The 13,977-nt window shown below is 33.8% G+C and overlaps 1 protein-coding gene across 1 annotated transcript in view; it reads right to left on the reverse strand.

The window, feature by feature from the left end:
• CDH9 (cadherin 9) overlaps window positions 1-8,645 on the reverse strand; it is a gene marked incomplete at both ends in the record, with an annotated part of 60,457 nt that extends 51,812 nt beyond the window's left edge. The window contains one exon of the mRNA XM_079533712.1: window positions 8,415-8,645. Coding sequence (XP_079389838.1) covers window positions 8,415-8,645 — 231 coding nt within the window. The remainder of the gene's footprint in view (window positions 1-8,414) is intronic.
• Between the last annotated feature and the right edge of the window lie 5,332 nt (window positions 8,646-13,977).

Here is a 13,977-nt window from a genome sequence, read left to right on the forward strand (position 1 = left end):
AATGTCATTTCAGATTACTGTCTTTGGAAGGTCACCATTATAGCAATGGCAAAGTCAGGATGGTAGCTGGAACATTTACCAAAATAACTTCATTATTTTCCTGGCACAAGAAAATCTGCAAAGTACAATACCATTTCATAAGAGCCTGAAAGAGGCTTTCAGGTTCAACCTAACCCACAGGCTGATTTTACCTGTTTGATTAAGCATGAGGACTGTTGCTTAGTGGAGAGCAAGGGTAAAGCTGCCTGGGGCTTCTAATGAAAACTGCACAAAGGACGAACAGCACATAGAGAAGCCAAAGCATAAGGCTGAAACCAAGCATGAAGCCCTGCAGATCAACAGTGCCACTTCAGCAAGGGTATGTTTAATTGCTGAATCTGCAAGCTGTAACAGATGAAATTAGATGAATATGGAAGATATGAATAATGCAAGAGTTAAATAAGAGTGAGGTCTAATGATTTTTTTGTTGTTCATTGGGTGGGTGGGTGGGTTTTATTGGTTTCTTTTCTTTTGCTCTTTAGAGTCTCAGAGCTAACATTAATGAAAAAGAAATCCATCAAAACCCATCAGGATGTGCAAAAAAAAATGAGTTAATATTAGTTTAACAGCATGAGTAGTCAAAGTGCTTGCATCTGCTTAAAGCACAGAAAAAACAAACTATTGGAGTGAATTTTGTATTAATTTGAAGGGAGAAGAGAAGGAAAAAAAAAAATTGGGGGGGAAATAGTCTTCAATGCTAACTGTAAAAATATCTCATCCTTTGTTGAATTACATTTTTGTCTTAGTATTTACTTAGTACTTTGGATAAGCACATAGAACATCAATTAAATTTGACGTTCTTGCTAATTATACTATGACTTTATCTGAAATAAAATATTGACCATTATCATGTTGAGTATGTGGAGACTTTAAGATGTGGAGATTTTAAGATAGAACTTCACAATCTGCTAATATTCAGAATGAAGGATTAAAAATGCTCCTTTCTCAAATATTTTTCAACCTTGTCATGTGCTATCATTTCTGCCTTGATTTTCTCCTCAAACATGTGAATGTGCCAATTGCTAATTGTTCACCTTTGCAGTGGTTATTCAATTCTCTAACTGTTGTCATTTGCTTCTGTAACTTTGGATAACTGTATTCTGATATTCTCTATTGATCTTCAAATTGACTATACATAGACCTTTCTCCAACAGAAAGGTTTTTCACAATACTACTGTCTGACACAGTCAAATTGGCCTTGTGAAGTAGTCACATATTGATTTGCTCTGATGGGGTTTTCTCTCTTTTTATTACTAGACTGGCAGATATCAGTAAATCACAACATAGTCAAAACAGTTCCCCCTTTCAGAATTGCTCCTGTAAAGTAATCCATGGAATAAATATGCAGAATCATGAAAAGTGTCTTGATAAAATCATTTTCTTCACCCTCCCACCTTTTCTGCAGAGTAAATGATTGCCTTATAACAGGTAATGATAGGTCTGCAGATTACTGCTAGTCTAAATTTCTCACCAGAAGTCTGGGAAATGCCAGCCTGTGAAGTTATAATAAGAAGCTAGGTCTATCTTGGCAGGTCCCAAGCCAGCTGGAGCTCTGAGGCACACCTGCATAGGTCTTTTAACATAAGGATCTTGCAAAGACCAAGAGGCTTTCAAGCTCAGAAAATTTATTTTTTTATTGAAATGAAAATGTTGTTTCATAGGGCAACTGAAAGTTACTAGCAGAGACAGGAGGAATTTCCATCCTACATGTCCACATGGCTTTACAGTCTTCTTTTTGTTGTGTTTTTTTTTTCTTCCAGCTTTCATTTTTGTTAGCTTATCACTCTCAATCCAAACAAAAGCTTTTTATAAAATGTTCTTTAAATCTCTGTTTTAAATAATAACTTTGACTTTGAGTTTTTTAATTGTCTGTGTTGCAAAGAAAGTCGCTTCATGCCAACACAAAGGTGACCAAGCCATAGAGTGCCATTTGTCTTAAGCAAACAGCTATGAACAACTGAGTGGATCAACCACTGTTACAAATGTTTCTCCTTGACCTAATTAAAAGAGTGCGAATGTTTCTCTGAGTGAACAAGACTCACATGAGGATATGAGTATATAGCACAGGACAACATAAGGTATAGAAACTAAACAAATTAAACAACTATCAAAAGAGTTTTTTTAGTGAACAAGCTTGACTTCAGCTCACATATTCCTTTAGAGAAACAGAAGATGACCTGCATCATAATGATGATTAAAAAAAAAATCATTTTGATATTCAATATTGCACTCTGTGCATAGAATATCTAAAAGAATGTGGCCAGAGAGTTTGGGACTCTTACGGTTTTGCAGCCCATGCTAGATGTAGCATTTTAAGAATGTTCACACTGAATTCTTTCCTCATGTGAATTATCCTTCTGAATGGTTATAAGTCAGTAACATATGATTTTTTTTCTTTAAAACATATCATACTGTTTAGTTAAAGGATGGTAAAGTAACATGCTGTTTTTAACAGCATTTAGGTGCTGGACTCAATGCAACAACTTTTGTAAAGAGAATGTTAGGATGCATCTATAATGAACTGAAGAACACATTTGGAAGACTTACAGTGTTTCTATATGTTTTCTCATGTAAGAATAGGTGACTTATCAAACTGATTATGTTGAAGGAAAATAACAAATGCTTTGAGTAAATCTTTATGAATTTATTGCATATGTCGATTAAAGACAAATAAAAAAACCAATTTTTTATATTCTAAAGGCAACATCAAGAGAAAATTCAATATATAGATAAAAAATATTTATACAATAAATCAAGAGCCAGCTCAATGGGTCACCTTTTCTGATCACAAGATCTTTTTTCCCAAACTTCCCAAGGCAGAAGCTAAGTATTGCCAAGTTCATCACAACATTGTTGAGAGGACATGAACTACAGTGGATGAGCTGATATAATAATGATGGAGTAAGGACTACATTCATTCAATTTTCTTTCTTTTAAATTACATTAAATAAGGAAAAGAAACAAAACAAAACAAAAAATATATATATAATGAGGTAATTGAATGAAACTGAATTTTTAAGTCTGATGAATGTGGTAGTGTAGCAAGACGTCCTGTATTTTATATGAAGTTCTTTTGATTTGCTCTCTCTTTTCCTGTAAATCAGACAACAGTAGTAGGAATCCCACTTGTAAGTGTCTGAATACTTGTAAAGTGCAGACTGCAATTAATAAATGATTGCATTCAAATAGATTCTGCAACCAGCTCACCAAAAGAAACATCCTCTGTATAACTATCTAATTTTTAATAAGACATGTAGGAAAATGTCATGAATCAAACTCATTTGTTAACTGGTAGAATAGAGATTTTTCATCAGTTTGCATCCAATTTAAATGGCTCTTATGACATGTAAAGCTCAGTTTGTTTATTTTTATAAAAGTTATTAAATGGGAGGTTACTCATGGAATAGTTAATTTCGAGCAATGTTAATTCTTTTTTATTTGTATTTCCCCCTTTAATATGAAAAATAAAAGTTCTGTTTCTTACAGGGGGTGTAAAAACTGTTATTGTTCCCTTTCTTTTAATTTTTGGGATAGATACACATTTTAAATGTTTGGTATTGTATAGTTTAACATTGCTCTCGCATAGTTTGCATGAAACTTCACAAATTATCTATCCTTCAACTACCTTTGATTAGTTAACTGCCTATTCTATGCAGAAAAAGGCTAGCTTTCATATGAAAACATAATTGAGCAGTTTAATAAAAGGAAAAAGAAATTCATCTCTTGAAATCTTGTACATATGTTTTTGCAAACCATAAAGAATTGTGTTTTCCAAAATTGTTGATTTTGACTAGGTCTGTTTCTTCCCACCTAGGGATATTTCATAATGACAACAGTTAAAGATGTGGAAAATCTGACATTTTGCACAACTGAAGCATTTTTACTGAGTGTCAGTTAAGTTATTTAGAAATAGGGGCTAACAAAATTCAGTATTAGCTTTGGAAAGTAAATCTAAGTATCCCTGAAGGGCTATCTGTTTTGAGACTCCAGTGCATTTTATTGGCTTTTCCTTTAATTAATGGACATCATCCCATCAACGTTTTAATATTCTTAAATTGCATGTCCATTTTCTTAAGTTTTTTCCTTAATATATTTGTTGAGGCAGTGAGTAAATTTTGATAGACTTTTATCTCACAGAACAGTGTTTAAGATTCTATTTCTTAGGTCCTTTCTGGGGCTTCAGCTGGGGTTTTCTACCTCATTAAATATAGTAGCAGCTGAAAAATCGAATCCATGATCTTTCCCAATGTGAAACGAAAGAATACCACATTGCAGTTTCTTTTTTGTTTCCTCAACCCCTTTAAATTTCATAAAATATTGACAAATTTCCTTTTTTGTTTAAAAATAAAAACCCCTCAAACATTAAATTTTGAGGATTATATTGTAGCCCTTTTTTTTTTTTTTTTCTTTTTCTGAATTCTTGGTAGGTAGTATGAGCTGTACCATTTCCCTCACTGTATCCCATGAAAAACTTCTCATGCTGATGTTTTCACTAAGTTGTTCAACATTCATACTAAGCAACAGGTATCTTGAAATAGCATGAAAGTTTTTATGTTTTAATTAAAGAAAAAATGGGGAAGACCATTTCGTTTTTGTTTTTGTTTTTAATCAGGACTGTGATATTGCATATGCTACCTTTCTATCTGACCAAATATTCCATTCACAAATTCTCCATGGCAAAATTTATCTTCCTCTGTGTTTTTTGTACATGTAGTAACCACTGTTTTCTCTAGATGCTTCCTTAAATTAATTTAAAATGAAGATGAATTAAAAGATGTCATAAAGAGTTCTTGAATTGTTTCAGATATGAATAAAAGGATGTATGAAATTTCAAGTCTTCCTAATCTCTCATCTTTTACATAGAGAAGCATCCAGCAGTTTGATACAAATGGATCGTTTGAAGAAGGAAAAGGGAAGAAAGATGCGTGACAGATATACGATAGGTTCTTATTACTCCTCTTTCTACAATATTCACAGGGTAATTGTTTTACATGCATGCATGACGGTCAATGATTCACCTCTGTCCTTTGAGTAATTTCCTTACTAAAGTTATTCTAGGCATCAAGTCTTTTGGCACCTGTTAAATGCTAATATCTTTTACTCACAAAGCAATATTTTCTATTTCACTAAATGCATTGGACGCACTTACTGGTGTCTATTTAATGTCACATGTCACCATTACCACTGCTTCTGTCCAAAAGCTATCTAGCAGTAACTGGGAACATAAGCTCTCCTCTAGCTGTTCAGAGTCCATTAAAACCATGCTACCTGCTTTAGTGGTCTCTGAGCTATCCTCCAGCTTTGCAAGGAGCTGGTTTTGTCGTCTACCTTCTTAGTAGACCTGACCTAATTTTGAGTTACTTCTTGTCATAAGGTGAAGCCTGTCTCCAAGCACCACTCAGATAAATGAGACCATTATTATATCTGTCAGCTTTAACCGCTTAGATGACTCTTGTATGTGCAAGAAAGTAACAAAAACAAACAAACAAACAAAAACAGGGATGATGGAGCTGTCAACTTTCCATTCTTGGAAGACATTTCAGAAGGAGACCGGAGGGTACAGTAACCCTGGTAACAATTACTATTCAATCTTAGATATGTGGAAAGATTGTTCTGAGCCTACTTGGCTTGTGAGGCATTTGGCTGCTCTCAATCTAATTTTAAAAGGCAGTAAGTAGTTAAGATGTTAGCACATGAGGCATGCAGGAATGGCTACCTCCCACCCTCCAGGGTTCTCTGAAACGTCAGAGACAGTCCAAGGTAGAAGTATCCACATTGAGCCCAGACTGTCAGAAGGATTTAGATAGTCAAGTGGTTGGAGGGAGTGTTCTGTTCCTTATGTTTGTCCCTGGTACTGGTCTAAACAGGGCTGGAGGACTGACTGATGGGATGGAGAGGTATTGGCTGTCACAGAATTACTCTCCATCTCCTCTCCATGGGTCGATGATGTTTAGTAAAGTGTATAATAATATGCCATTCTGAGAAATGTGTTATTTTGCTCCACTGCCAATAACAGAACACACAACAAAATGAAGCGTCAGTGAAATAACCTCACTAACAAAATGCAAGCAGTAACATAATGAAGTAAAATTATTTTAAAATTAAAATGTGAAGGGAAAACTAATTTATTACTACTATACCTATAATCCCTTAGATGTTCATTTTCTGATAATTTTTCTTAATTCATTTTATTTTATTTCTAGTGCAGCATTTATTATTCTGCCCTTGTAATCTATCTGCCTGTGTATATCCATATTAAAGAGGGACTGGATAAGAATTCTTACTACCAGATAGTCCCCATGGGTGGGAATAAAAGTGCTTTCTCTTCACACTTTTTTTTTGCTACTTGCCATCACTTCGAGCAGAAGAATATTAAACCTAACATTTAAGTCTTTTTTGGAGATAATCTTCAAAAATTTTGCTTTCTATAAACAGCAAATTTCTTAGTTGCTAATTCTAGCAGCTCTCTTTAGGAGCATGCCTCTCTTTAGGCATGCTGTGTATGCCACATGTAGTAGGGAAATTTTGGTCTAGCTCAAATATAAGGGCTGTGTTTTTATGCTACTGAGGACAGTCACAATCATTTTGTCATGTCATGAACTGTACTAAAGTTAACACAACCATATGGATTACACCACTGCAATCCAACACCCATCTTTTTGGAACACTGGATAGCATTTGTGGTGATTTATGTTAGAAAATCACTAATGCTGCTCCTCCCTCAGGGCCTCTGTATAAGATTTTGTGGTGAAATGTAAAAAATCTCAACACACTCTCTGAGTTGTAATAAATATATCATCTCAGGTACTTATACTGCTGCATGGGCATCTGTTTTCTTTCTTGAACTCAGCTTTGTCAATAAGGTCCAATGGTTTTTAATTAGTTTGGAATGATTGCAGAGTAAATTAACACCTGATACAATATACCATGTAGACTCATTACTGAGTAATTTTCTTTGTGTGAAGCAAACATATTGATAACAGTCTCTAGGTATGCTTAATTTATTTGAGATTTAGAATGCATAGATGGTCTGAAGTCCATTCATCTATAGTACTGTGTCCAGAAAAATAAATTCCTATATTTGCTACTTACTTGTCTCTATACAAACTTTATATTCTAACAGAAAATATTTCTTTAAGTTGAGGTAGAGCTTCTATGGAGATCTGTGCACTTTATTACATGCTTTCTTTGTAAGCTTCCAACCAGTTTTTTATTTTAGAAATTATGTAATTAGTTTACCTTTTATTGAAGGTCATTTCAATAAAGGTTGACTTATACCACATCTACCTATTTTTTACACTGATAAATAAATCTAGCAATAGGATTATTTGGAATTATCTTATTTCTGCTTACTACAACAGAATCATGTGAGTATAATCTTAGCATAAATGGGTTAGAATCAAGTTCATAGTTATAATTATAGTTGGTTTCTCTGGCATTTCTCTCATAATAAAGCTTGCTTTCCAGATGATCATACCTCACATGATTAGAGGTGTTAACAAATGTTCAAAAACAATTTGCAGTCTTTTAATTAAAAACGTCTCAATCCACATGGTAGTAAGGCACCAGAAAATAACAGCTACAGGACAACCCTTGCTAGTGAGAGCACTGTGAATGAATGACAGAAGTTGGAATTAACATTTATTACTGTTTTAAGATAAACATTTCCTTGGTTTGAGAGTCATTCTGGGTGGTTACTCTAAATTAATATCAAGACTGTACAATTACACCAGAACACAAGGCAGATCTGTAGATGGTGGACACCAGAGGACTGGAAATATGGAAACCCTTGAGTTGTGTGATATCAGAAAAGATAGAACTTTGGAGAGCTGGAATTCAGAAGTGCTGAATTCTTTCAAACCATTAAGTAAAGATCTCAGTTTGTCACAAAGATGATGAAAAATATTGTTTTTCTCTTCTCTTACACCTTGTCTGTGCTTACAATTGTGCAGAGGAAGAAATTTTATTGTTGATAAATAAGATTTTACATTTCACTTGAAGAAGCATACATCCCGGTAAGCTGGCAAGTGCCACAATGTAGATGAATGAAAGCACAGCTTTTCTATATCCTTATCTAATATTTACGTTTAACAGTTTAAAGCTGGAAATGATGAAGTGATGAAGTGTACATAGGCATATGTAATAACAAACTGTACCATGCTGGTCTGAACAGTTTCCTATTTTATTTACTAAGCTACTCCATTTCCTGAAAAACTTGGAGAAATCAAGAAAGACTCAAGTGACATGACAGGTGTTTTCTTTGCCTGATATGAAAAACTGGGAATGCTGCATCATAAAAAGCAAAGAGAGGGAGGGGAAATTCCAGGGTTGTCAGATGCATCACCTGTAAAGAATCCCTTACACGCAGAACTTACCTTACCCACGTATTGAGTATCTGGACCTGTGTACTCTTCCAGCAAGAAAAATTGATTCCACATCCATCCACGCTTGGTACGATGCAGAGTTTTTCTATCATTCTCTGACAGTCTTGTTATCCTTTCACTGTGTGAATACTTGCTAGTTCTTTTTTGTGATGGCATCATATGAATACCATGAAGCACAGAGCTCCAAAGCAAAACTGTCAAGAAGGAATAAACCCTCATCATTTACAGAGATGCTATTAGACTCCACTTCTGTAATAATTCACCAGACAAAATTTTCAAATGTTATATTCCTCTTGGAAATAGGACCTAGGGAATGGAGAAAAGTGTTTGAGTACATTGTAGTCTACCAATAGCCTAGTGATCAAGACAACGACCCATGCAAATTACATAAAACTGTATGAATAAATAACAGTTGTGTATTTGAAGCTTTTCTTGAGACAATTACATACAGGAATTAAATTTAAGTCCTTTGATGCTACATTCATCCTCTTCCATTATACATTCTCACAGCATAGATAGACAGTAATTTAAGACATTAATTGAGTAAAATGCCTTTGGTCAGAAAAGTTTAGCTAACAGTTTCTTGTTCAAACAATAAAAAAAGTCATGTAGTAAGAAAACTTGTAGTCTAACCTCTTCCATCTCAGTCCAATGGAATCTTCTATTATTATCTGCAAGTCTGAATATTCTCTTATTTTGTAAACAAGAAGACTCCCTATTGTCAAATATCCAGAGAATACATTTCAGTTTCTGCATAAAGGAGCTCATGATAGAAAATGAAATTTAAAGTATTATTGATGACTTTAACAAGTTTCTTTGCAAGAGTGAGTTAGGAAAGTTTTTTTTATCAGAATTCTGCTGAGATTTACAAAATTCTACTTTTGGGTCAGAATCGTGCATGTGCTGTGTATTTATTTTTTCAATATGGGAATTATATGAAATTGAATTGAAATAAATTTCAGTTTATTTTTCAACAAATGGGAAATTTCATTACATAGAATATTGTTATTATTGATTCTTACATAGATACTGATATTTTCTGTAGAAGTTAAGCTTCTTGTAGAAGAACACAGCTTATCCAAAATCTTTTTTTCATATTGTTTTGGCTTTTTTGTTCTTGTTTGAAAAGGAATAGTCTTAATTTGGCAATACAAGTGAGATTCCAAGTGTCTCAGTCTCTTTTATAACCTGGATTACCAGGAAAACGTGCTTTAGTTTTTGGATATTCTTATCTGAGCTGTGATGTGTATTACAGAAAATCTAGTTAAACAGTACAGCACCTAAAATATCAGGAAGCTAGTTCATGGACAGTGATAGTGACAAGAAAGCATGAGAAATTTTAGAATACTGAAATTCTAAAATTTGCCAAAATGTATATACCCATCTTACTTTCTCTCAAAACTCTACTTTAACAGAAGCTACCTTTACTTTTTAAAAATTATTTTATTTGGAGGATGGAGATGTCTTTTTCAATGGGAATTTATGGAAATAGGATTTTTTTAAAATGAAAGTTATCAATTAGTTGAGAGCCAAATTTATTTAAGAAAAAACATTCCATGAATAATATTCTAAATGCTTTAATGAGTTCATAGATAAAGTTGTGCCCTTGTGTGGAGTTCTCCTTAAAATTGTGATATTTTTTGTGGTCTCAGGATCTTAACTGTCAGTTTGAAAGAAAGATCAAAGTCTTAGCATTTTAGTAACTTCAAACAGTTTTATCTGAGCAAGAAGTGAGAGCATAGTATATTTATCACTCTCTAGTATGTTTAAAATCAAACAACAAAAAAATCAATTTAATAGGTGTCAAATTTATGCAGAAGATAATGGATATAATACAGGGAAACTTTTATTTTATTTTGCTTTATTTTAATTGAAGAATCAGAGCACAAAGTAAATTCAATTTACATAAAATCCTGCACATGCATCCTGTACGTACATCTTGGCACACATTAGTGGATGTGGTTTTTTGAATTCTGTAGGTACTCTCAAAATCTTATTTTCTATCTTTTAATGTCCAATATGATCCTGTTGAATGTGCAAGGACAAAAGGCAACTCTCCTGTGGCTAATTTAATGTCAGTAATTTTTGACATTGTGAAATAGTTCATGTTAGATACGTTATGTGATTGCCTTCTTCCATGCTTATTCCATAGAGATCAAAAGAGATTGATAAAATAAACCAACAAATAATAATTAAAAAAAGGACAATATTAAGTTCAATCTTTTGTGCTGATTTTAAATGTCTAAATTTAATTATTCTAATTCCCTGTAAAACATAGACAGAAGTATTTTTTATCATTGAATATAACTGTCTATCAGTGTAGCACATAAAACGTGGTTATCTGGACCACCAAATACATCACCATTCAGGGCCTATTCAGACTCTGCAAATATAATGCTTGAGGTATTATACAATAGCAGTAAAAAGAAACAGCAGCTACTTTTGAAAATATTCTATACAAAGAGCAGATCTCCTCATTTGTAAAATGACTCTCAAGGTTCCTGTCTTAACCTTGGAAACGTTGCTTGATTTGTCTTAAAACAGTGCTTTCTCTTTCAGGGCTGTGTTATATTATTTATTTGCTACATTGCAGTTCAAGGATTCATATTATATACATTCTGAAATAAAAAACGTGCAAATATATTGATCAAACTTTGGATTTGATTGCTTTTGCTTTGGATCTGAATGATATGCTGAAACTTAACTAAATGTTCTGGCTTCATGTACTTTTATGTACTTTTATGTATTTTAGATTGGTTTATTGTTATTTATATATTTAGAAACAGTACTGGGGGAAAAATTGTGACCGTCAATATATGAGGGCTGCTCTGAAAGTAATGCCTTCTATTTTATTACATTCGGTCACAACATCAGAGATGGATATTGGTGGTATGGCAGTAGAGGTTGAACCTCTCCACCATGTTTCCACTACATTTTATTGCTTTGTGACAGATAGCAGTAGAGGGGGATCTGACCTGGAAGCACATATGGAGCATAGATGTTACATAGACCTCCTTCTTGTGGAAATAAATGGCACCCACTGCCCTTCATCAACATTTACTAAATATTTATGTTTGTGGATGTGAACACAGCGATGTGGTAGGTGGCATGTTTCAACAGTGATGGCAGAGACAGTGGCTCACCTCCGCTGGTGCAGATTTTTACAGTTCTGAACCATGCAGACCCTTGCTCATCACTGGTGAATATGGCAGTGACTATGTTGAAAAATAAAGCATTTAGTGACTGAGAATTTTCAATATGAAATGCTGTTATTACACTCTTTGTATCTGTTGTACTTTTCATGGAAATAAATAAGAGGCACTATTTTCAGAATAGCTTGTATTTTCAGGTAGTCATTTGGAGATGTGTGAGTGTATGTTCAATTTTGTGATATCAAATGGAAGTAACATAGGAAAACTCAATTGTTTAATTTTTGCTATTTCAAAATGAAACATTTAATTTTCTCAAACTCTCCTTATTCCTTTCTGTCCAAAATCAGTGTGCCATACTCATTCAAATGCATTATATGCATTAGATGCATTACACTTTTCACTGTACTCAAAGAAATCTTGCAAAGTGGCTGTTGGTTTATGCGTCTTACAGTCAGCTCTTCAGGTAAGTCAGGATGAACACTTGGAAGGTTCAGAAGGCGTATTGTTACACTGAAAGAAAAGTTTTCTGGAGCAGTCTGGAAAAGCAAGAGTAGACGCCCAAGGGGCCACAATTTGCAGTGTGTAGGTGGTCTAGATACACTATACAGAATTATTTCTTTCAAATACCAGCCTTTTAAAAAGGGAAAACTCCTCGGAGTAATATCGGTTCCCGTATTTAATGTGGTTTTCTGTGTAGTGCTGCCCTCTACTGATTTCCTCGCTAATTAACAGAAGGACTTACTACTCATCAAGAACGATGAAAGCCTGATTTTGAAACGACTAACAAATACATAAATAAATAAAGCCCCTTCTTTCCCATGGTAGGATGTTCTAGCTGTAAAGAGAGATTTATTAGTCTAGATGATTCTGGATCTGCTAAACATTATAGCAATTAGATTTCTTCCAAGAGGAGAAAAGATGTTTCGTCTGAAACCAGAGAGCAGAATTTTAATGATTTTTGCTCTCAGTAACTGGTGTTGTTTTTTTTTTTTAATTATATTATATAATTATATTATATATATATATATATTATATAATATATATATATTATATTATTATATATTATATATATTTTTTTTAATTATATTCACAATCCTTACTGCTTCACTTCTGCTTCCAGTATTTACACAATAATAGAGTCAATTTATTTTTCTTGTTAAATAGTGAAAAATCTTTTTTTTTTTTTTTTTTAGGTACATTGGAAACTTCCTTAAGATGAGCTATTCCCATACTACGCAATTTAATGCCTTAAATTGTGGAGAATTTTGGTCTTTCCCCACTCAGCCAATCAGAGCATCTGAGTGGATTTGATTTTTACACTTTGAGGGATCCATGGTGGCTACCTGGAATCATTACAGTCTCACTTTGCAGGAAGGACTCTGACATCAGAGCCCTGCAACAGTTCCAGACAAATGAATTATGTCTATATAAAAGACATGATTCTCCTGAGCATTATAGCAACTAGGAAAAAAAAAAAAAGTATATTTTTAAAGTCCTTCTGAAAGTAAAATATTCTATTTAGATTCTTCAGGTGTAATGTGCAATAAGCCCTGCTGGGATCAATAGCAAGGATTTGTTAGCAATGATGCCAATTTAAATGTTTCTATAGCAATAGCCATGGCAATGTTTTTAATTAGTACAGCGGAGTCACTCACAAGCATGACATGAAGAAAGGCTAACCTTCAGCAACTTGATAATACATCCCACATCAGTTTGTTTCATTTGTTAATAGTGAAGTAAAAATTTGTTTTTAAAGACATGGGCTGCAGTGCTCATTTACATCTAAAAATAGCAGAGTAAACTGCAGCAGCAGCACTTCATATTGCTCTTACCAGGTTTTAAATAGAAAGGATGCAACTGTCTTCACAATGATCCATACAATCTGTAAAACTAAGATATGTATTTAAACAGTATATAACAAATGTAAATCTTCTGTAGCCTGTATGTGTTTCACTGACTTTGGCTATGTTTCTTCTGCAAACAAAATATCTGAACATGCATAGGTCGCTCTGAAAGTAATGCCTCGTATTTATTTCCATGCAAATTACAGCAGATACAAAGAGTATAATAGTACTATTTGATAAAGCAAATTCTCAGCTACAAAGCACTACTTTTCAACAGAGTCACCACCATTTTTTATATATTTTTGCCACTGATGAATAAGAACTTGCATGCCATACTTTTGTAAATTTGCATGGCTGTGAGGAACATGTCACTGTCATAGCTACTGAAATGCACACACCACTTACTATGCTCACATCCACTTTTTGGCCTCCATAGATGTTCAGCAAGCATCAGTGAATGCCAGTGGGTGCCATTTTTTCAGTGTAGAGGAATTCAGTGACACGCCTTTGCTTCATGAACATTGCTAAGTCAGACACCATTCTGTCAGACTGCCCCTC

Source organism: Tetrao urogallus (assembly GCF_951394365.1).
Source record: "Tetrao urogallus genome assembly, chromosome: 3".
NCBI lineage: Eukaryota > Metazoa > Chordata > Aves > Galliformes > Phasianidae > Tetrao > Tetrao urogallus.